We start from the raw sequence: 25,638 nt of genomic DNA, 5'->3' as shown, positions 1-25,638 counted from the left end.
GGCGTGTTGTTCTCCCAAGCGCCCTCTATGCCTGTGAACTATGGGCAAACATATCATCAAATGAACTCCGTGAATTAGAACTACTGCAACGCTACTTTGCCAGATCAATACAGAACTTTCACAAACGATCCCCAACTGATGTAACTACCCAAACTCTTAGTCTCTGGACAATTGGAGCAGTGATTAACAAGGCTAAACTCGCCTATCTGGGTAGACTCTGTAGATGTAAAGCAGATTATTTTTTTAAAACCCTATTTTACATTAGACTTGGACAATACCTAAACAACTTTGTCTCAGATACATCTGTTGTCCAAATCTGCTAGATATTACAAAGAAGTACAAGCTCTTCCATTTCATAGAAACGTATCTCACTGAAGGGCATTTCCCACCAAAGACGACATGGAAAGGAATCGTTAATAACACGGTAGCTCGATTTGAAAGACAGAAATGGATAGAAAAGGTATCTACTCGCCAAGATCTGAAACGTTTTCATATGATACATGAAAGACTAGCTCCACACAGATGGTGGAATATGTGTGACCTTTACAACATGAACAGCAGGCCAATATATGCCCTAGTTAAACTAGGTATTTTACCCATAACAACTGGTATATATATGATGTGTGTAGCAGGCCAATATATGCCCTAGTTAAACTAGGTATTTTACCCATAACAACTGGTATATGTATGATGTGTGTAGCAGGCCAATATATGCCCTAGTTAAACTAGGTATTTTACCCATAACAACTGGTATATATATGATGTGTGTAACAGGCCAATATATGCCCTAGTTAAACTAGGTATTTTACCCATAACAACTGGTGTATATATGATGTGTGTAGCAGGCCAGTATATGCCCTAGTTAAACTAGGTATTTTACCCATAACAACTGGTGTATATATGATGTGTGAAGAAGAATGTAACGATGTTGTACTGCACCAGTTAATAAACTGTGACAGTCTGGTGCAAGAAAGAAATATCCTCTATGAGAAACCGTTTGATTTACTGTGCCTTAACCAATATCTTAAAATAGAAGATTGTACAGACAACGAAGTGAGAGTTGTGACACTACTTGGTGGCATTACGCATCTTGTAGAGAAGATGACACTCGATACATGGGCTCAATTCATAAGCATAGTCAGCAAAGAAAGAAGCTCATGGCAGCTTACGTCTATTCTCTATCTGTAGCTTGACTATATACATATCTGATGTCATGCATGTACATACTGATTAATTCATTTCCATGTTTATACTCTCCGATACTAATGGAGGAAATAAAGATTATTCCTACAGTGTAGGTATGTACGTATGTTTCATATCCAGTGTAAGTATGTACGTATGTTTCATATACAGTGTAAGTATGTACGTATGTTTCATTTACAGTGTAAGCATGTACGTATGTTTCATATACAGTGTAAGTATGTACGTATGCTTCATATACAGTGTTAGTATGAACGTATGTTTCATATACAGTGTAAGTATGTTAGTCAGCCTGAAAAGAACAAAATATGTAAATATAAACTAGAACTTATACATATGTACTGATTGTTACACTTACCTTTTGCATTTAATTTAATAAAATAAACATAAACTTGAACATGAACTTGAGAAGCAGTGCATGAAATTTGCAGCTTTTTCCCTGAGTGGGTTGGCAGAGACCCCTCGTCTGCGAAAAGCATGTATCTGATGTGGGTTTCACGGACTTTGGTTTTTGCCTTCACGCGCGCACCTTCCCATCCTATCTTGTGTGGAGGTAGATGGTGAAAAGGCGTGCGTGTGTCCCTTTCGTTTATAAAAAAAAAGCATTGTGGCAAGTAAGCACTTGCTGGGGTGCTTGGTTGGACAGGTGAACCTTGGAATCTCTGTTCACAAGGTCGACGGTTCACATGGTCCGGAAACGGCCGGGCGGTTTCTGCGAACGTCAGGGAGTGAAATGATGCAGTGCAGTATTAAATACCCTTTTTTGTGTAGAAGGGAGGAAACTGGTTAATAATCACCTGTGCTGCGACAGTAGGACCTAGTGTGTGAATCCCCTTAAGATCAGGCTGAATATCGCGTAAGTAAAAGGATGTGAAAGTGTTCCGCGATTTCCACTGGCAGCTTGAAACCACTTCTTCTAAGTTAATGAAGTCCATGAGTCAGGGACCCTAGCAACAGTAGCCATGGCTAATAGAAAGGCTGCCTTCTTCGATTTTTGGAGTAATGTAGCAGAAGCGAGAGCGTCAAAGGGTTCTGTTAGTAGAGCTGATAAAACGACTGACAGGTTTCATTCCGGAAAGGTAGGAGGGACACGAACATCTTCCAAAAGGAACAAACGCATGAGTCTGTTTACGATACTATATTTGACGATCGAAAGGCTGTCATGTTGGAGAACTGAATGAAGAGCGGATTGATATCCCTCGATTGTCCCGTGACTAAACCTGTTATCCTGACGAAGATGTAGGAGAAAGTCGTCAACCATAGGGATAGTAACGGCAACATTTCCTAATCCCGATCGTAAGTAGGGCCAGGAGTCTGGGAAACCAAGGTCTTTTGAGCCAGATCGGGGTGATGGGACAGTCTGCCAGTTCTATCTTCTATATCATCTTGTCTAGAACCATGGAGGAAATGCATACGCAAATAGGTTGGTCCAGTCCATTGATAGAGTGTCGATCTGCAGAGCTCTCGGATTCGGTACCGGACTGATGTAGACAAGTCGCAAACAGACCCATGAGCGGAGTGTCCATATCAAAGTGATCCAGGTGAAGAGTCCATTCTGTGGAAACGATCCTCCCGTGTCTGGACAGGCTGTCCACGAGGATGTTCAACTTTCCTGTGATATGTTTAGTTTCAATCCGGCAGTTGTGTGAGTCGGACAAGTCGAATAAAAGCAAGGTTTCCTTCATCAGAGAACTGGACTTGGTTCCTCCCTGTTTCTGTTTATACGCAAGTACTGTTGTGTTGTCTGTGGCGATAAGAACTGAGGAGTTGGTGAGGAGATCTTTCCAATTCTGGATCACATAGAATATAGCCCTCATCTCCCTGCAGTTTATGTGGAGATTCTATATCTGGAGATCTGTCAGATGGGCTTCCCAGCCAGAGTCGGGGAAAAGGTGAGAGCAGTGCCCGTCATGACATGCTGTTGATGCATCCACCACATGAGGTGGTCTTGGGAGGGGATTGGTAATGTAACCAGAGTGTCTAACGATAAGTTCCAAAGACTGTTCATCCAGGCCTGTACAAATGGTTGTTGTAGCCTTCCTCTGAAGGTCATGTCCTGGATAGACGTTAACCTTCTGGGGAGAGACATCCACCATCTGATTGTAGGAGTCGGTAACGTCAGAGCATTGTCGATCACGAGATTTAGGGATGTAAAGCAATTTTCTAGAGGACAGTGTAAGCCCGCTGTAATTCAGATTCTGGACGGGCGTGAGCTCTGATTTGGAAGGATGAGTGAGAAAACCCAGATAAGAAATGTCTGCTTTTCAGATTGTTGAGACTTGTCTTGATCGGTCGCCAGAAAATCTGAGTAGGCAGACTAAATGGAGACTGGTATTGCTGATCACCGGTGCCGTTATTCGAGGAGGACCTGGAACTCGTAGTGATGCCCATTCACTGCAAACGTGAGGTATTTCTGAGACAAGGACTAGGAGCCCCTTCTGTTGGATTCCCAAAATTTATAGTCTGATTGACAAAAAGAGTCGTGATGATGCTGTGAAATCTGTTCATCTGAATGAGTGAGATGATTCTTTGCTTTAAGGGATATACTTCTTCTGGGGTGGTTCAGTGTAAGGAGCATCTCTTGAATGATCTCTTGATCTTTAAGATGCTTCATGAGCACTGGCTGCGAGGTTGATAGTCGATACTTGAAATCTCTCTGCTGTATCTGTCTAACCTCATTCAGAATCAGAATGGACATATGAGGCTGTTGTATTCTGATCATCTAAACCATTGGAGTCTAGGTAGTTAAGCGGGTCTACATAATGCCTGTGAGGGATATCATCTTGCGGTGTCCATGACTCTGGCAATATCTGTCCACGGGTTGGGGCACCGTAAGGTTGCCCTGTTGCCTCTTTGGATGAAGTCAGCAAGCCCCGTTCGGTCCGTACGGAAGCTGGACAGTGGTAAAGCTGACTCGGCACATTATAAAATTAATACAAGGATTCAATTATATAGATAACACTGTATTCATGTTTGGACGCTCCCTGGGCGTTGCTTGGACTCTCCCGTGTGTTATTTATTAGGACCGCCTCCATCACCAGTAGGTGCTCAATGGCTTCTAGCTCCGAGTCACAGATGCTATTTACGTGGAGGAGAGCTCAGAGTAGTGGTCAATCCAACTCTCTGACTGACTACTTCTGTCACTGATTGTTTTGTAGATTTCAAGGGAGTTGTGTATATTTGAGTTGGACCGAAGGTTTTCTTGATTCATTCATTCACACATTGGATTGTCCCAGTATCAGCTGATGATGATTGGATGCCTTCACAGAGCTACAGCCAAAAGTCGTTCACCCAACCTATATTGCTGTTTTCTGGCCTGTTTCTGGCTGCTTCTTGCACAACTCCTTTGATATATGTCATGGTCAAAGCAATCGGATTTGTAGCTATTCTTGCTTGAAATTCAAGGATGTATCTTGCATCATCATTAACTGCTGAGTACATTATAAGTACAGCACCATGTATTTGGTATCATAAGATACCTAACAGATTCTCCTTTAGAAAAAAATGGTTTCAGGTCAATATATGTATCTAACTAAATATTGCTTTTCAGGGATGTTTACAAGTGTTCACTTTATCCTGCACTCTGTGTCATTAATACATGTGGACCAACGTCAAGGTCAAAGGTCAAGGTCATATTCATCAGTTTTGAAGCAAATTTTGACTTAAATGTAATATTTTCTCACCTATTATAGGTAAATCAACACACATATAAGATTGGCATCATTGTTTTAGAGTTCACAGTCTCTACTTTGTTAAATCAAATCTTGCCAAGATGACAAGTGTCGTAAAATAAGGATTTGGCCGGGTATTTCAGGTACAAATCCGGTAGTGACTGTGACCTTTGACCTTTCTTTTTATATGTGTCGAAGGAGTAGTGCTACTGCCACACTGAATTTGTGTGTTCTCAGCCTATCTAGAATAAACATGAGCTACTGCCATTTGTGTGTTACATCACAATCACAACGCAATTGCATGAATCTCAGATGAACCTCTGGCTGTGCTTAAATGGAAAATGAATCAACAAAGATTTTCCAAACGTTTATTGATTAATGATAATCTGTATGACATTAACTGTATATATCTCAAAGCATAGATAAACTTTGAATATGGATAAACATTTGCCATGCATAGGCTAGTTAGTGTAGGTATTTCACAATACATACTGTTCCTTTCAATTTATATATAAACTATATGAATGTACAAACATTTGGATCAATACAACAGTATCTTGAGTGATCTTGCATTAAACTCCCATGTTCCTTTCTTACCAATCAAGGGTTGGTGTTCGTAAAGGTACTTCCATACATACCAGATACCATCATACTGAAAGGGCAATAAATAGTTGGTGGTGGCTCTCAGGGCTCACAGTTGCAAGTGAAGTTTGAGAATTGCAATATTTTAAAACACTTATCTCGTGGCGAGTACGGAAAAATCATGAATTTAACTCTTTCAACACCGTAGGCCGGTACACCCACTGGCCAAGAAGCTTCAAGTCCCCAGACACCGAAGGCCGGTAGACTGACCAGGCCGTAATCACATCAAAATAGAGGGTGTATAATTTTATGAACCTACCTGTCATATCATTCATTTTTTAAATCTCTTGCATTTCACAATGTATGAAATATGTATTCCATTTCAATTTATCATTTTTTATCGCTATAATTAAAAGAAATATACACTATTTCCCGCAATGTTATTGAAAATAATATTCTTGGACACACACTTCAAGTTTGACAACCGGTCCACATCGGACTTCCAAAGAGCAAAATATACTATACAAAGTAATATAAAAAATTGACAAGAATATCTATAAAAGTTATCAAACTTACAGCTAAGTTATTATTTCCATGTTTTCGTGCGATTGCGTGTAATGTAAGTCAAATGAGATCTCGGCTTTCGTCGCCTCAATTTCTCGGATGTTTAATGCCAAAATATATGCATTGTCACAGCTCTTAACCTAGCACAATACATCCATGAAGTTCTTAAAACGTTCAGAATAACACGTTTTTAACCAAAAAAATCGTCAAAATCTGAAATTTCTCAAATTTGACAATATGTATGATCAGTAGGATTAGACCTTTCAAATGCTGTATTACATGTAGTAGCAAAGATGTTTTACAAGCAGATATTTTCCTTGATAAATGTTGGCTTCATCTATCATACAAGAGTCTCTGGGAACTTTCAATTTACATGAATCAGTGACAAGTTAAATAAAGTCAATTTCAGTGATATTTTGATTTTTTCAATCATTCAAGACATCAGGCATACACCATTGTGTACAAAATTGAGATTGAAGTAAAGTATCTTTTTAAAGTGACTATCCATGATCATGTCATCATATCATGTTTGACAGTTCTCAAAACAAACATCTATTTGAGAGCCAGCTAATATGTTAATCCTCAATTATTTAACATTGTTACAATTGCAACATTGCCTTCAAATTTGATGTCTTTTACTGTTATAAGTTATAATAGAAAACAGACAACTTCAAATAAACATAATCTTATATTTATAGGTAAAGTTGCATGGCGACTAGCGTTTTATTTTGGCTACTGATTAAAAATATTTACTTAGCTATAAACAAGTAAGTCAAAAAGTGAACTTTGACCCCTGGCTCTTAACATGAAGGACAATACAAGAGATCACTGAGGTACTAACCTGATTACAATAGTATCAATGTTATGGTTAAGATGGTATCAATGTTATGGCTAAGGCAGGTCATACCATACATCAGAACACAGAAGTGGTGGTCACATGTATTTTGTCTCTGTTTTATGGCATAACAAAATGCATTAAATGATATGTGTAAATGCTTCATCTGCAGATTTTCCAGGCATACTGGTATTCCAATCCAATATGAAGCAAATCTTAATCTGGATGATTTCTTTGCCTGTGGTGGTGGTCCTCAGCATTGGGCATCTGGTGGCGTTATAGTGAAGAAGTACATCAGCATCAACACTATGTAGATGAGTACCACTACAGAACCTGAAACAACACACATATACAACTGTCAGTTTCACAAATAAACTACTTCCAAACTGATATTTCTGAAACAAAATGTTTACCATGTTGCAAATATGACATTCACAGAGCTCGACCATCCCCTCATCTCATATACTGTTTGCTGCTTGCAGTCATGTAGCTTGGATGCCATGATGCTTTTAAACAAACCTTAGCTGTCAGAGAATAGATAAACATGTCACAAATAGAATAATTGGACTTAAAATGAATCGTAGTGTTGGTATTTGACAATTAGATCATTCACGAAGTAGCTTGGTTCCAGGGTGTGTTTCCTATTTCATGATCACTGATTGGTCAAACAGTCTTATTGTTCTATACATATAAAACTAGCCAGTCAAATAACCGGCTTATTAATTCTCAAAAAGAGTCCACAGTGGCCATATTGAAAGTAGATTGGAATGATGATTAGAGCAAATTTACAAATTAAACTATTTGTAGGATCCTCCACCTTGCAGCATAAGATATAGTCAATTAGATGATACTTGTCCAAGTTCAAGTTATGGGTAAACATATCCAAGATCTACACCTCTTTGGGCTTTCTTCTATCATTAAGCTGACATAAGTGAGTGAGTGAGTGAGTGAGTGAGTATGGTTTTACGCCGCTTTTAGCAATATTCCAGCAATATCAGAGCGGAGGACACGGCTGACATAAGTGAATTGATGTATCTGAATACTTTTCAAAGCGGTGTTAAACCAAGCTCACTCAAATCTCAAAATGGAAACAAAGTAAAACATGTAAATAAGATAAGTAAACTGTCAAACCAGGGAGCATGCCAATCAGTGGATGGTCAGATATATTCACTCACTCATCACATACCAACAACAAGTCATGTCCGCAAAATAAAAAGTAACTTCCAATACATAATTGGTGAAATCAGTCATGCAAGCTGAAGTTCTATTGGGTCAACAGTCACATTTATTTTAAAGAAGTTACCAACTGGTGTATGAGGAAGATTGTTTCTCATAATATCTTACCTTGGAAATAGTCACTTTTACCATCTTGGAATGTATAGTTTATGACAATCACAGAAAATATCACAGCAAACAGGTGCACATCTTGGAAGATTAACACGAAACCCAAAGGCTGCAAAACAAATTCAGAATATGGGATCAATTTGGGATGTAGAGAGTGTTTGAGACACTGGGAAGGAGGGAGTAAATGACTGAAGTGTATGGACAATGAGAGACTGTGTTTACCTGTGTTTGAGACACTGGGAAGGAGAGAGTAAATGACTGAGTGTATGGACAATGAGAGACTGTGTTTACCTGTGTTTAAGACACTGGGAAGGAGAGAGTAAATGACTGAGTGTATGGACAATGAGAGACTGTGTTTACCTGTGTTTAAGACACTGGGAAGGAGAGAGTAAATAACTGATTGTATGGACAATGAGAGACTGTGTTTACCTGTGTTTAAGACACTGGGAAGGAGAGAGTAAATGACTGAGTGTATGGACAATGAGAGGCTGTGTTTACCTGTGTTTGAGACACTGGGAAGTAGAGTAAATGACTGAGTGTATGGACAATGAGAGACTGTGTTTACCTGTGTTTAAGACACTGGGAAGGAGAGAGTAAATGACTGAGTGTATGGACAATGAGAGGCTGTGTTTACCTGTGTTTGAGACACTGGGAAGTAGAGTAAATGACTGAGTGTATGGACAATGAGAGGCTGTGTTTACCTGTGTTTGAGACACACGGAAGGAGAGAGTAAATGACTGAGTGTATGGACAATGAGAGGCTGTGTTTACCTGTGTTTTAGACACTGGGAAGGAGAGAGTAAATGACTGAAGTGTATGGACAATGAGAAACTGTGTTTACCTGTGTTTGAGACATTGGGAAGGAGAGAGTAAACAACTGAGTGTATGGACAATGGGAGACTGTTTACCTGTGTTTGAGACAGAGGGAAGGAGAGAGTAAATAACTGATTGTATGGACAATGAGAGGCTGTGTTTACCTGTGTTTGAGACACTGGGAAGGAGAAAGTAAATGACTGAGTGTATGGACAATGGGAGACTGTGTTTACCTGTGTTTGAGACATTGGGAAGGAGAGAGTAAATGACTGAGTGTATGGACAATGAGAGACTGTGTTTACCTGTGTTTGATACACTGGGAAGGAGAGAGTAAATAACTGAGTGTATGGACAATGAGAGACTGTGTTTACCTGTGTTTGAGACAGGGGGAAGGAGAGAGTAAACAACTGAGTGTATGGACAATGGGAGACTGTTTACCTGTGTTTGAGACAGGGGGAAGGAGAGAGTAAATAACTGATTGTATGGACAATGAGAGGCTGTGTTTACCTGTGTTTGAGACACTGGGAAGGAGAGAGTAAATGACTGAGTGTATGGACAATGGGAGCTAGACTGTGTTTACCTGTGTTTGAGACACTGGGAAGGAGAAAGTAAATGACTGAGTGTATGGACAATGAGAGACTGTGTTTACCTGTGTTTGAGACATTGGGAAGGAGAGAGTAAATGACTGAGTGTATGGACAATGAGAGACTGTGTTTACCTGTGTTTGATACACTGGGAAGGAGAGAGTAAATAACTGCGTGTATGGACAATGAGAGACTGTGTTTACCTGTGTTTGAGACACTGGGAAGGTGTGTAGTGTGGTGTGTGTATGTGTGTATGTGTGTATGTTGGTGTGTAGTGTGGTGTGTGTATGTTGGTGTGTAGTGTGTTGTATGTTGGTGTGTAGTGTGTTGTATGTTGGTGTGAAGTGTGTAGTGTGAAGTGTGTAGTGTGTGTGTGTGTGTGTGTGTGTGTGTGTGTGTGTGTGTGTGTGTGTGTGTGTGTGTGTGTGTGTGTGTCTGACACTGAAAAAGAGTAACTGAAAGTGTTATTTTTTGTTTGGTATGCATTGATACAATATCAGTTTGTACATAACATGTACATCAGTTTACTTACATATATGAGATTGATGAGAACCAGTATAGGCACCTGTACCAAACACACTTGAATTGCTGTAGAACTGCCAATTTCTATCCTGAATAGACGACACAAAAAAATCACATGATACAAACAATGAAACCACGTAGTTCCTTGATAGATTCTTCAAAACTAAATCAATTCCTGAATGCCATCAAACAGTAATGTACTGAAAAGAAGACGTCTCAAACTGTCATCCATGTACTGGTTTGTTATAATTGTCCAACAGTGTTACATCGCATACAGATGAATAGCAGGGGCATGGGTGCCCCAGTCATCTAAGACACCACATTTTGTTGTGCAGAGTTGAGTCTTTTGGACATGCCAGAAGCCAATGACGTCGAGTTTGAATCCCGGTTCTACCTGATTATGTTTCTAGGTTTGTCAGCACCATACCTGTGATTGTGGGTTTCAAAAAAGTGGTAAACATCTAAGACATGCATCACTTCAGGCTTTCCTCCCACATTAAGCTGACATGCCGTGAAATAACTGGAATATTACTAAAAGTGGCATTAAACCCAACTCATTCACACACTCACACTCACACTCACAGATGAATAACAGATTAAAAATTAGTTGACTTTATCTGACAAACAAATCAGTTAGCACAAAATTAATGAGTTTTCTTATGAATACATGATACTACTTTTGTTTGAACCTTATCCTTGTTTGATTACAATCACCCTGCTCATCTGCCAAGCATGTACTGTAGGCTCTGATCATGTGAGTACTTTAATACCTCATCCTTGAGTCTCCCCTTGTTGAACCAGCAGGGAAAATGTAAGGAAACAACATTTGTACAGAGGCAGTATTATGCACTGTTGTGAAGGTGAAAAAGCCAGCATGCAGAAGGCCCAAGGTCTTTTCTTAAAACACAAGTTATAAACTAATCGAAAAGCCTGACCAACGATACTGTTGTTAAAAAGTAAAAGATGTGAAACAAACAAAACTTTTAGTGTCATTTTTTAAGCCAAGAATAATTGAATACTTATCTTAGTATAACAGTGAATGTCTTAGAAAAGAATTTCTCATATGAGCTTGAAATCAACAAATCAAATTCCTTACCCATATGAGCCCTTGATGTATTTAATGGAATGTTATCAATGAAGTTTTGCAGGACAAATGTTTTCATGTGTCCCATGACAGTGGAAGGGAAGTCCTTATGCTATAAGATGTTGCAGTTGTATGTGCGAGAAAGTCGAGTTGAGTTCAGGTGATATCGTCATGAAAGAACAGTGTAATTTAATTCATAAAACATACAACTTAATTAACAGTCGTTATAATAATTTCCTAGTATGTGCCAGAAACATGGAACAATATTAAGGAGTAAAATATCTGCCCTGTGGAGACTACCATCTACCAAATGCATCAGTAACTAATGTTGATTCTTCGCCAAATATCTTACAAAAAGAGACAGGCTGTATGACAGGTTACCATTCTAACAACAGTGAACAAATGCAAGACATGTAACGATAAGCACATGCTGCTTGTGGAGGCACATGCTAACAGAAACATGTTCTTCCATGACAGATGTACTACTGGTACACAGAAGAGATGATGACAGCTACATTGCGATCCCAGTGAAGATGAAAGACTGACATACACCAAAGCTTTGCAGGGTTGATGACAATTGAAAAGGTAATCAAACTAGGAAAGTGTTTGCAAGGCACTTGCAAAAATAGAATTGCCATCAGTTTAAAGAAAGACATGTCAACCTGAAACCATGTATGTTGTCTTTATCCAACAATATGAGGAACCTAAATGCACTTCCACTCTGACAACATGTACACGGAGAGAGTCATGTCATCATTTTATGTTTGTGAAAACAAATGCCCAATACAGTACATGGTGTATCTTAATAAGAAAGTCATACAGATTTACGGTTGCATTATATTACTTCCAAAATAAATGTCATACACAGTGCAATTTTAAAACAGAAAGTCCCATGCATTAAGAATGCTGTCTTCATAAGTTTAATGACTTCACTCCAAGTAAGTCTCCAAAACAGAAAGTCACATGTCCCAGGTACATTTAATGAGAAAGTTCTATGCACTTGTGGTTTAATGACCTTCATACTCAATTTGAAAAAAAGAATTCCCCAGGGCCATGTGGAAGAAGTCTATGGATGAATGAATACTGTCTCAAGCCAATAATTTCTGCATTAAAGACACTAGGATAATCACGGGCAGGGGTAGACGAAATTGTCACTTAACCTCAAAGCTGGCCTATTTCATGGTGTAGTGTTAACAATAACATAACAAAAACTTCTGCTGAACAGAAGGGGTTGCTGATTATAAGGTATTAGCTAGAGCAGTGATCATGGCGTGCCTGCAGCATGTTATGCACTTGCTGTTTTGTTGCGTAACAAAGGAAAAGGCATATAGTAAGAACAAAGTTTGTACAAATAGTGCCACGGCACTACAGCTCACATTGATATTCAAATAATTTCTAAATATATAAAGACAAGAAGAATATATGATGATTTGAACAAAATGTCAACATAAGTAGAAACATTCAAGCCAATTTCAGAGATGATGATTACAGAGCAAGATATGCATTTTGAGAAGTAAAGTAAGAAATATATTATTTTTTTGCTCCAAAAACCCAACCCTGGAACATATGAATTGCTGTTGTACAAGTCATGTTACGGAGTTCATGTCTTTATGAAGAGAAAGTGAACACTCACCCTAAGTTGACATTGTTCTGCAGCGCAAACTGTACTCCATTTACAACCTCTGGCAATTCTGGAACCACCGCTAACATTGTCACTCCAACAAAATACTGCAATAGAAACAAACAGCAATATCTATCTATCTATCTATCTATCTATCTATCTATCTATAGTTTGATATATCACAGGTGCAAGATTGCACATACTTGTTTTGCACCACTGGCATCTGTGGTGTTGATCTCACGTGACTTGATCATTGTCGCACTCGGAACAAACGCCAGACAGCATTGGGAAGGGAGAGTCCATGTCCCACAATACGAGAATGATCTTGCTCCTTATACTTCCTAATCTGTGATTCTGCTTGTCTGTAGTTAACGTTTAGATGATCTCAAGAATCTATTTTGTGTTGACAGCCAAAACAGGAATTTATGGCCATGATGCAACAGAGGTAAGGTGTTCAAAGGAATAATACTGTTTGTTCCCTTTCAACCGCAACGTCACGTTTTATAGGAAACACAACTTTCGCCATCTATGAACGCTTGATAAATGATAATGAAATTAAGCACTTCCTGCATGGGTCATTTACTCTCAATATTTGTTTGAAGATTTCCATGTGAAACCAACTTTGATGATGTTTTTGAGTGTGTGTGAATGCTGTTGATAAACTGTGAAGAGTTAATTCCCTTTGCTCACAGGTGTGTTCCATTGTGAACTGTTGACACCATTAAACATTTTGTACTCCTGATTTATCAATATTGTACAAGTCAACCTGAACCAACTATGTCACCCCTCGAAGTAGCAACCATTTCGGTCACCAATGCAACTTAAATTTATTATTGGCAACCTAAATTATCAACTGTTGGGATAGGGGGCACGGGTGGCTCAGTCGTTTAAGGCGCCAGAGTGCAGAGTTGCCTCCCTTAGGCACAACAGAAACCTATAATTGTGGGTTTGATTCCAGCTGATATGCCATGATGTAACTGCAATACTGCTTAAAGCAGTGTTAAACCCAAATCACAGATACACACACTGCTGGGATACGATGAAAAACTTCAGCCATATCAGCGAGCTTGTTAGAGATGCTGTTACTCATTTCTTACAACAAGCATACCCGCCTTTTATGGCAAGCATAGCTTTCTGATGACCTATTCTAACCTAGATCTTCATGTGTACATCATCGGAAGATGCTGCACAATATCTTCTTGACTTCTTGAAGTTTTTTCAATACACACTTAGTTGCAAGGACCAGCTAATGAGCTGAGAAAAATTGCAACTTTCCTACTTCATTTAAACGCTCTTGGGCTAACCTGGTTGTTAAATACTCCGGATACATACAGTACTACATAGTACTAAATACAAGCATTATTTAGGAACTATTACATTAACCTAACCTTAATTATCTGGTATTACTTGCTGAAAATGAAGGATTTTCTAGCATGAAGTCGCCAGACAGTGAACTTATTCCAACTTATTTTCACCTTGTGCATGCCCAAGAGTTCTGAACAGGTATGTGCTAATACTGGCACATCTATTTCAGATAGCTGACAGTGCCGAGGACTTCTGTTGACAATCAGGAGATTTAGTGGGTACAGACAAAATACAGGATTATGGCAATGATGTAATAGAGGTTTAGTATCCGCAAGAATTATGTCAAGACGGGCCCCACTATTTCAGTAGATTATAAATATTATAATACAATGCTTATGTGTTCACATAAAAAAAGGATTGTTTGAGATTTTATTTATCAAATTCTTTGAAACTTTCCAAACACATTTTTGACAAAACTTTCTGTCCTCATCCAAGCTCATTGATTAGTAAAAGTTATCGTTAATATTTACTGCAATGTTAGGTCCAAGTTCACTACATGTAAGCCTGTTTACAATATAACCATGTAGCATTTTCATGTTACATTAACATCATCATGCAGACTTAGCTCAGGTTACTTGTGAACAATCTACATACAGTATTTTCCTACCTGTTCAAATGTACAACTGAACATTTTAGGCTAGCTTGCAGTTCATTGGAGAAAACTGGGTCAACCCTGTTCGCAGTGCGCATTCCACAATCATATGGTACAAGGGAGATAACTCTGACCATCAGCTTCCTTTGACATCCCTTGATAAACCATTTTCTTCACATTCCTTAATGACATTATTTACATAATGTAAACCTTGTTATCGCAAACCGCATTTTCTTGAATGTACTGATATCTCGAACCTATCCTCTGGTCCTGACCATCTCACTATAGAAACATACAGTGGAAATTAAACCGACTGTTTTACCAATTATGTACTTATCTCTTAATCCCATTGTGATGGTAATCTTTATTGACAAATAAAACATTGTGAGTGGACATGCGAAAGAACAAGGTGGCACTTCCTGGTTGCATCAAAAAGTTCTAATTAAAGTCAGATTAAAGGAATTTATGCCATGTGATTCTACTCACAATACCCAAGCTGTGAATGGACAAGCTCAAGGCGAGAACTGTGCTTGGTTTTTTTTGTAAAGTGGAGAGACTAAGAGATAGCTGATGTGCCTAATAATTTGTCACAATTGTTATTTATCATTGCCGGCAAAACATATTTCAATTTGTCATCACATACACATGCCACATACTTAATTTCTTGTGTATGCAATTGTACTGCTATGTATCTATAACACTGTTACTTGATCTGTCTGGTTGTTCATGCCTCGCTACCCCGAATGTCCAGATATCTCCAAGTTACCACACAGTCGCTGATGGTTCGAGATAATGGAGTTCGACTGTGGTTACTTTGAGAATTTACCCTATTTCTGTGAGCAATAAAATACAGATAACCAGTACTTCTGTTGAATTATAGATATTCCCTGCTGATACTCTTTAGGGACAAGTGTACATGTGAGGTGAATGTTGTACGAACCAATTCCTTGGTTAACCTATGCATTTCAATTTCCAAATTGACCCAACTACTATACTGCTCTTCTATTTCGTGACATTTAACCTTATTACTGACCAATTATGGTGGGTACTCAACATGCCCTTTAATAAGGAACTGTTTGAAGTCATTGAATGGTTATTTAGACCTACAATACTATGGCTATTACTTGATTGCAATCATCAAAAGGTAGTATTATGATAACTATTGTTTTGATTATTCTTGCAAATCCCCTACCTTTATTACATAATTGCCAAAATATTCCAGAGGGACTGGTGGCTTCTGTCTCTAGTAGCCACCCCTAACACACACCCCAACTCACACACAACCCATCCCCCTTTTTCATAGAAGAAGGGAAAAATGTGATCCCCATTGGCATCCAGTTACAACATGTTTGACAGAAACAGAAGTATGGGACGCCAGGCTCGTCGCCAAAGCTTAAATTTTGTGGGCAGAGCGTGAAGCCATCAGATGAGGGTCATCCTGTGCTCAACAATGGTTGCCGCAATGATCTTCTTGAGCCAGCGGGCAACTGTGGCCTTTGTAATGTCCTTGTTGGAATGTGTCTGGCAGGACATAAAAAGCTGTTTCCGCAATTAGGATCAGTAGCCACCAGATAAAACTTGGCAAATTTGGCAAAAGTATAGGCAGAATTTGTTATCCTGTCATAGATAGAGCAAAATATAAGCAACCATGGGGATAGTAACAGTGCCATCAGCTAAGCCACGTTGACGAATTTGTCCCAATGGTTGTCATAAAGAGAGGAGGAAGGTTTCCACGAAAAAGAGGCATAGAACTGACCAACTTGGGCTGGTGCAGAAGATCTCTGCGAAGTGGAAGGCGGAGAGGATTGTCCATCAGGAGAGATAAGAGCCTAAGAAACCAGGTCCTGCTCGGCCAGACTGGAGCGATGAGGATGAATTTGCAATCCATCACCTCCAGTTTCTGAATCACTTTGTCTAGGAGAGGACATGGAGGGAATGCATAAGCAAAGAGACCCGTCCAGTCCATCGAGAGTGGTACAAGGCGGACAAAAACAGGAAGCAGATGATTGAGTCACGTTGCAAAGAGTGCAAAGCAAGGTTATCCAGGTGAACAAGTGTGGATGCAGAGTCCACTCCGTTGCCTCTGTCGGGACAAACTGTCCACCAGTATGTTCAACTTGCCGGGAATGAGTCTTGCTTCCATCCAACAGTTGAAGGAGTCTGCCGAGGCAAACAAACGAGTAGTTTCCACTCCGTTGCCTCTGTCGGGACAAACTGTCCGCTAGTGTGTTCAACTTGCCGGGAATGAGTCTTGCTTCCATCCAACAGTTGAAGGAGTCTGCCGAGGCAAACAAACGAGTAGTTTCCGTCATAAGAGAACAGGAATTGGTTCCTCCCTGTTTCTGGACTTAAGCCACAGTACCATGGTATTGTCCGTGGCTATCAGGATGGATGAGTTGAGAAGACGATTTTGCTAATGTGCGAGAGCATAGAAGATTGCTTTCATCTCTCTGAAGTGAATATAGAGATCCTTCTCCTGCTCAGTCCATAAGCCCTGTATCTGGAGATTGTCGATATGTAGCATCGACCATTCTCCACAAAACGGAGGAACTTCCGCGATGTGTAATGAATGGTCATGTGGAGGATAGGTGTCCTGTAGGTTGAGTGAGTGAGTGAGTATGGTTTACGCCGCTTTGAGCAATATTCCAGCAATATCATGGTGGGGGACACCAGAAATGGGCTTCACACATTGTACCCATGTCGGGATCCTGTAGGTTGAAGCTAATGACCCAAGTTCCTGCACGGAGGGACAAACACAGCTTACAGATTCCATCTGGTATTTGGGAGGCTGGGCTAAATATGACTTGTGAAGGGTCTTGAGGTCTATGATCATTATCATCTCTGTGAAGGGTTTCTTCGGGACTAAGGAGACAGGGGAGTAAAACCCCTGGCTTTCGTCAGGATCCTGAAGATACCGAATGGCCCATTTGGCGATCAATTTCTTGATAGCTGCCTCTAATTTGGCCCCCACCAGATGATATCTTCGACCTACAGGGCGGGATATAAGGCGTGGATGTTTGTTGAAATGCAACTTGTACCTGTGAAGAATCACGTCAAGAATCCAGGTGTTGGACGTAGTGTGCATCCAATTTTTAGTGTAAGACAAAGACACCCTCCCCACTGGACCCAGCAACTGCGTTATGTTGAAAAACAGAAGGCGTCTATCGATATCCGTAGACAAAGCCAGGTTGAACAGATCTGAGACGATGGGAGGATTGGGGTACTGTCATTTGCGGTCCCCTTGATCTCCCAAATGAAGCCTCTTCTTCTTCTGAAGCCGTTTGTCTTGACTGCCAAGTTTATAGTGAAGACTTGATTCATTTAGTCATATCTTGACGGACTTCCTGAACGATTTTCCCAAGCTTGTCATTGCGAATCTTTGGAGCCGTAATGGCTGAGACATGACCACTGGTGCTGTAACCAGAAGAGCTGGGAAGATGTCCGGACTTGCGTTGTTAGCAATTTCTCTTGCATGCAAACGATCATCCCAAGGAGACTGCAAATAAGTCCGACCTGATCAATACGTATGTGCGTCGGAATGTTCCCCAGGACATCATTGTAGGAGTTTGACAATGGAGGCATAGCAAAACAAATCCCGGCAACAAACCAGTTGAGATATGTTCCCACACCAATGGAGCACCTGTTGACAGTTGATAAATCCTTGACACGGCTGGCAGAGATGGTGAGTTTCATAGTTGGATTCTTGACTAACTTGAGATACTCGTCACTGAGAGGTTGCAAATCTTGGAGGGGTGAATCATGGGTTTGATATAACTCCCTCCTCATAGGAAGGAGGGGAAGTCAATCATTGTGCCGTAGCTTCTGTAAGGTATTTGACATCTGATCAATAATCTCAGCAGTGTAGCTCGGCTATGGAAGAGTGCGATGTTTGATGAAGACATAGGTGCATGGCAACATGCATACTCCGGCATCTGGGATGGAAGAGATTGTTCCGTGCGTGTTTTGAGTTGTCGGCACACAATTGTAGATAGAGTAGATCATATCTACATAGAGTAGACTATATTCACGCGATAGTGAATCATCCGAGGGGTCATAATCTTTGCCAAAGTCTGATTCTGAATCTGTGGGTGCATGATGATGAGGTACATCCATAACATCTAAAGGATCTGCGTCATCCTCATGTAAATCCTCAGTGTCATTAATTCCGGGATTATTTGTTTAAGGAAGGGTTGTGACATGTTATCGGAGGTAACAGGATCTGAACCGCCTTACTGAAGCTGTACAATATTATCAAAATTTGCATGTGACATGGAGTCAATGCGGTATCCGCATGGCTGTCAAGATGATCTCGTGGAAACCATGTGGTAGTCGTTTAAACTCTGTTAACAATAGAAGACTGGTAGTCCATGTAGTCGATGATGTCTGTGCGGGAGCCATATGGGACCTTAGATGAACCCATTCCCTTAGGCTCAACCTGTGGGTCTAATGGGATATCTGGACGATCGGGCAGACCGTGTGGTGACCCGGCTATCACGGAGGGTAAGACATGGTCACAGCTACCCAGCTGGTTGTCCGGAGGTCATTAGACCCAGGCCCTGGCAGACAAAGATGGTTGGGGCTCTACTGAAAAAAAATCCCAATGCCTCTTGGTTGGGGGATTCTTCTAGGCCTGTAAGTCCTGAACCTTCTTTAACTGGTCGACCTTCAACGACAAGACTGACAGATGGGAAGTAAGACCTCCATGGACACCTTCTAGCGGGCAAAATGGGAGTACAGTTTTACAATAGTTATCTGGAAACCAATTTAAGAACAGCCTGTGATAGTTTTCATCATGAGACTTTTGATATTGTTGTCAGACTGATTAAGCAATATTAACTTGTCCTAAATGTAAAGGACTATCCAAATATCCGTTTACATTTGTGAAAAATTATCATCTGGAGTCAAGCAGTCTATGTCATGAGACCTCTGACCTGGTATTGACCGATTTATAAAACTTGATCTATCTCCATATGACATTTGGACATATCATCTAGTTATATAGTCTGGAAACCAAAATGTGAAGGCATTCACTGGAATGGTTGATTGGCCATTTCACAATCTGCCTTTGTCTACAACCCGTTGAGCTAAACACGCTAAGTATGACTGACTTTTGAGAGGGAATGAATATGTTGGAAAATCCATTGTTTTTTGCTGCACAAACCTACCTTAGCATTAGTTAGTTCTTTGACCAATGAATATTTAATAACAACACATAGGTGGGATGAAAAGGGTGTTGTAGATGTTCAAGTTGACTGTAACTCAAAACACTTGCATAATATCAGCTGTATCATTGATCTGCATCCTAACCAGCATCAGTGCTGGCATTCACTGAAAGTTTTTTTTCATGTAGAGCTTACCTCTGATATTCCTGATGACTCTAAAAGTGGTTGTATATTGTCTGTGATGAGATCTGAACACAGTGCAATCAGTACAGCACATATGAGCAGAATGATGGTGCTCTTGATTCTGTTCCACTGCGGGGCTCCTTCACCTCCGTGATTGTTGGATTTGAGCTCTTCTTCAAAAGCACCATAGACATGTGAAGAATGAGTTTTGAGTGTGTAGACGAGTCCCACAATGTAGGCCACAGGCAGGACCAGCGCACAGGAATACACAAGGGGTTCAATGTGCTGCTGGTACAGACTCTGGTCACCGTTTAATCCAACCTGCAAATATTTCAAAATGATGAGAAACATTTCCACTTTCCACTTTCAATTCCAGGATCAAATATTTTCAATAATCGCAATATGCTAACCAGGAACATCTAACAGTAGTTCATGTGATATGAGCTAGCTGACATGGTTAATACCTGATGTTCTTTCATTTATCAGCACCAGTGACATCAAACTGGAATAAATATTATGTCAACTTGTAAACTAATAATATTTGCACTTACATTGAATATGCCACTGAAGTAATTGAATATATTATGAACTGCCCTTTTGTTATAATATAAGATATTATCTTGCCTTCCAGCAAGTGTTTGGCTTATGCAAGAATAATATCTTTGCATTCATAACTTCATGAATAAAATAAATTTAGGCCAGAAGCAAATGCTTGAACTACTTTAGGAGCTAACTTATCTTCTCTTCCACACAAGACTTTGAACAGGAATTGAGAAATCTAAACTGGAAATGTCAGTAATAACACACAACATTGTGATTGCATCTAAATAAACATGCAAAAACAGAAACAGACTCATCTCCACTTTTCCTGAATGCCACGAAACTGTGCCTCTAGCTACCTTAATAACACTCAAAAACACTACATGTATATCATATACATTAGTATGTTCAGAAGCTGCCAAATCCCCACCTTTCCCTGAATGCCTCAAAGCTTTCCCATCAGAAACCTATATCACAAACCAATACACATGCCCAATACAGTACAACTTTCCAAAAAGTCCACAGGCTCAAGCTACCTTAATTTCAAAGTTCTATACACTTTCAGTTAAAGTACTCACTGAAATGAAAAAAACCCTGTTTTGCTGGATTTAATAATCGACACAAAGCATTACGTAGATGTAAATATGAAATAACAAAACAACTGGAAAAGTACTAGTCTGGATTTGCTAGTTTTATCTCAGTGCTCAATACAAAATGTACTTTACAGGAGGTAATTTGTAGGCACTTTCAACATTCAAAAATAAAACTAAGTCCAAATTGACATGGCAGAAACAGGCTATAGGCATTATGCAAATTAGCCTGGAAAAAGTTATCAAAACAACAATAAAAATAACAGCTATGTTCATGTACATAATAATAATGACATGTAAGTTGTTGTTTGAGAAGGGAATATGTTACTTTTACGTTCTGATATTTTGACGATGAGTCACTATCCCACAATGCCACTGACAAATTACTAACCACTGACAAATCACATGCACGTGGGTTTCAAGCACCTGTTTTCACCTGTCGTCAAGGTGTCATAGGTCATGGACATTCACCTTGATCTACTAACACCTGGTTATGCTCAGTTTCACAATAGTCTGTTTTGTACATATTTTATACACTTTTACGTGTAAAAAGACATAAAAACCTTTGATACACTGTATTTGTGCCAAGGCCCAATTAGTACTAATTGAGTTGTTTGAATATTTATATATTTTGTACATTAACTGCATTTATTTAAAATCTGAGATCGAAAAAACAGGTTTTTTTCATTTCCGTGAGTACTTTAGTGACTACTTCCAGCTTGAGAAAATGCATGCATGTTAAAAGCAGTAAAATTTAGAGTCCTTTTCCTCTATGCCTCAATCTACCTTAATAACCACTGCTTAGTACTTTTGGTTTTCATAATGTCCTTAGCTGTTTGGGAAAACATATGCCCAATTCAGTACAGCAAAGTAATGAGTACTTCTGGTTAATAACATCACTGCGGGTTAATGACAACACTTCAGGTTTGACAAAACACATGTCTAATGCAAGAAAACATTTAAATAATATGTTCTGTACCTCTAACTACCTTAAGAAAGTCATATGCACTTCCAGGTAAATTTTTTATATGACTTCAGGTTGGAGAAAATACATGCCTAAAAACAGTCTAAGACAGAAAGTGCCATGCCTCCAGGTATTTTAACAAGAAAGATATATGCACTTTCAGTTCACAACTTGATTTGGAAAGATATCTTTTACATAGAAAGTCACATGCCTCTAAAAGACACAGATGCACTTCCAATTTAATGACCTTGACCCTCTGTTTCAGCCAATCACATTTCTGAATAGTTCTTGTTGAAAATATTAGTGAATGTTCATGCAGTATTTTAAAACCATTCCAAATGACTATCCAACACATAAACCAAATATGATGTCCCTCGGTGGAATTCAATGTGGCAACAATACAAATTGTATATGCTTCTCATTGAAAATAAGTGACAGTGACTAAACACTGGTATCATAAGATTGTCAACATTTAATTGAAAATGGCAAAAATAGTTTACAGATGACCTTCACTGTGACTTTGATGTTGAAGGATAATTACTTGATATGACGTCCCTGACATAGCCATACAAACACCATTTGGTGATAAAAATGAAATTGGACATGCTACCATTTTGGTGAAAATGGCAAACATATTTTACAAATTACCTTCACTGTGACCTTGACCTTATACATAGGTTACTCAGAACCTTTCTGATAATGGCCCCAAGTTGCACTGACATACAGTAAAATACTTCTTGAGTTATTATTTAAACATTATCTGAAGGATGACATGACCTTCAACTCTTGACATGACTGGTCAATGCAGCAAAACAATTTCCCAGGGCCATAAAGGAGATAAACATAATATGATATCCCTAGGTGTCCAAGTGCTGAGTGGTTGAAAACATAAAGTGTGGCAGCAGCAATCAAGTTCTGACAAAACCTTCAAGCATCTCAATTTACATCTGGCTGCTTAAATAGTATCACTTGTGTAACTGTAACCAATACCATCTCTTTACTTAAGCCTTCTTTCCCTGTTATTTCCCTGTTGTTAGCAAGTCTTGAGCCAAGTCGTAATAAACATTTTCTATGAAGCTCCGACACCACCCAAGTAGACTTGGTTGGTTTACAAGAAAATTCATTACATCACCAACCATGTCAGATGATCACATTGCCTTGAAAAACATAGGAGGGAATCCAGTTGCTGGGATGTGGGATTGACTGTATTTATAAGGAAAGATGCTTCCAGAAAAATGGATGGACAGACAACGCACAAAGGACCACAATCTAGGTTCACTTTCAGCTAAGGTCAGCCAATATTGGTAGTATTTACAGCATTTTAGTGGAGTATGTACAGTAACAAAAAAAATCTCTTGGCCCAAGGAAGAAAAAACAAATTGTCTTACATTTTGAAAACAAAAATCTCCTATTTACCATTTAGTCATGTCATGTGTATTGGGTAATTAACATAACTGTAAAATCTGTTGACACCAAAGGCAGCTGTCAACAGGCACCTGCAGGAAAAAACCTGGATGTGACTTACCACTGACTGAGTACAAGAAGTGCACTTGAAACCATAAGTAACATTAGTGCCATTTGGGCTTAGATGAGAGCCGTTCACAATGTCCATTTCTTTGATTTCCTGCTCGCAGTCCTTGCACTGAAGGTCCCCATACAGCTTTGAGAAAACTGTCGGTGCAAACACACCTGAAAGATACATGATAACTGGAAATGTCAGTCATGATTTGACATTTTATATAAGGAAAACAATGGTAATTACATACAACAAACAACTAATGCTGTGTTGTATAACCTACCAGCAATACATACAGAAAGCAAGGCACCACTGATGCTGTGGTGTACAACCTACCAGCAATACATACTAAGAGTAAGGCAACACTGACGCTTTGTACAACCTACCAGCATTACATACAGAGAGTAAGGCAGCACTGAAGCTGTGGTGTACAACCTACCAGCAATACATACAGAGATTAAGGCAGCACTGATGCTGTGGTGTAGAACCTACCAGCAATACATACAGAGAGTAAGGCAGCACTGACACTGTGGTGTACAACCTACCAGCAATACATACAGAGACTAAGGCAGCACTGACGCTGTGGTGTACAAACTACCAGCAATACATACAGAGAGTAAGGCAGCACTGACGCTGTGGTGTACAACCTACCAGCAATACATACTGAGATTAAGGCAGCACTGACATTATGTACAACCTACCAGCAATACATACTGAGAGTAAGGCAGCACTGACGCTGTGGTGTACAACCTACCAGCAATACATACAGAGAGTAAGGCAGCACTGACGCTGTGGTGTACAACCTACCAGCAATACATACAGAGAGTAAGGCAACACTGACACTGTGGTGTACAACCTACCAGCAATACATACAGAGAGTAAGGCAGCACTGACACTGTGGTGTACAACCTACCAGCAATACATACTGAGATTAAGGCAGCACTGACATTATGTACAACCTACCAGCAATACTTACTGAGAGTAAGGCAGCACTGACCCGGTGGTGTACAACCTACCAGCAATACATACTGAGATTAAGGCAGCGCTGACATTATGTACAACCTTCCAGCAATACATACTAAGATTAAGGCAGCACTGACGCTGTGGTGTACAACCTACCAGCAATACATACTGAGAGTAAGGCAGCACTGCCATTATGTATTACCTACCAGCAATACATACAAAGATTAAGGCAGCACTGACGCTGTAGTGTACAACCTGCCAGCAATACATACAGAGAGTAAGGCAGCACTGACGCTGTACTGTACAACCTACCAGCAATACATACAGAGAGTAAGGCAGCACTGACATTATGTACAACCTACCAGCAATACATACAGAGAGTAAGGCAGCACTGCACTGTAGTGTACAACCTACCAGCAATACATACTGAGATTCAGGCAGCACTGATGCTGTGGTGTACAACCTACCAGCAATACATACAGAGATTAAGGCAGCACTGCCATTATGTACAACCTACCAGCAATACATACAGAGAGTAAGGCAACACTGATGCTGTGGTGTACAACCTACCAGCAATACATACAGAGAGTAAGGCAGCACTGCCATTATGTACAACCTACCAGCATTACATACTGATATTAAGGCAGCACTGATGCTGTACTGTACAACCTACCAGCAATACATACAGAGATTAAGGCAGCACTGACGCTGTGTACAACCTACCAGCAATACATACTGATATTAAGGCAGCACTGACGCTGTACTGTACAACCTACCAGCAATACATACAGAGATTAAGGCAGCACTGACGTTATGTTCAACCTACCAGCAATACATATAGAGAGTAAGGCAGCACTGACGCTGTTGTGTACAACCTGCCAGCAATACATACAGAGAGTAAGGCAGCACTGACGCTGTACTGTACAACCTACCAGCAATACATA

The 25,638-nt window shown here is 39.8% G+C and overlaps 1 protein-coding gene across 2 annotated transcripts in view; it reads right to left on the bottom strand.

The window, feature by feature from the left end:
* Positions 1-5,225: 5,225 nt before the first annotated feature.
* LOC124113295 (low affinity vacuolar monovalent cation/H(+) antiporter-like) overlaps positions 5,226-25,638 on the bottom strand; it is a 142,324-nt gene continuing 121,911 nt past the window's right edge. For both annotated transcript variants that reach the window (XM_046473595.2, XM_048388008.1), the window contains 6 exons: positions 23,741-23,904; positions 20,134-20,442; positions 12,832-12,926; positions 10,125-10,203; positions 8,197-8,305; positions 5,226-7,185 (listed from right to left, as the gene is read on the bottom strand). In XM_046473595.2, the coding sequence (XP_046329551.1) occupies positions 7,106-7,185; positions 8,197-8,305; positions 10,125-10,203; positions 12,832-12,926; positions 20,134-20,442; positions 23,741-23,904 (836 nt within the window). In that variant the 3' untranslated portion in view covers positions 5,226-7,105. The remainder of the gene's footprint in view (positions 7,186-8,196; positions 8,306-10,124; positions 10,204-12,831; positions 12,927-20,133; positions 20,443-23,740; positions 23,905-25,638) is intronic.

The sequence above is a fragment of the Haliotis rufescens genome, unplaced genomic scaffold (genome assembly GCF_023055435.1).
Source record: "Haliotis rufescens isolate VD_foot unplaced genomic scaffold, xgHalRufe1.0.p SCAF_7, whole genome shotgun sequence".
In the NCBI taxonomy this organism is placed as follows: domain Eukaryota; kingdom Metazoa; phylum Mollusca; class Gastropoda; order Lepetellida; family Haliotidae; genus Haliotis; species Haliotis rufescens.
Note: the sequence above shows the minus strand (reverse complement) of the source record. Positions and strands in the feature narration are given on the sequence as shown.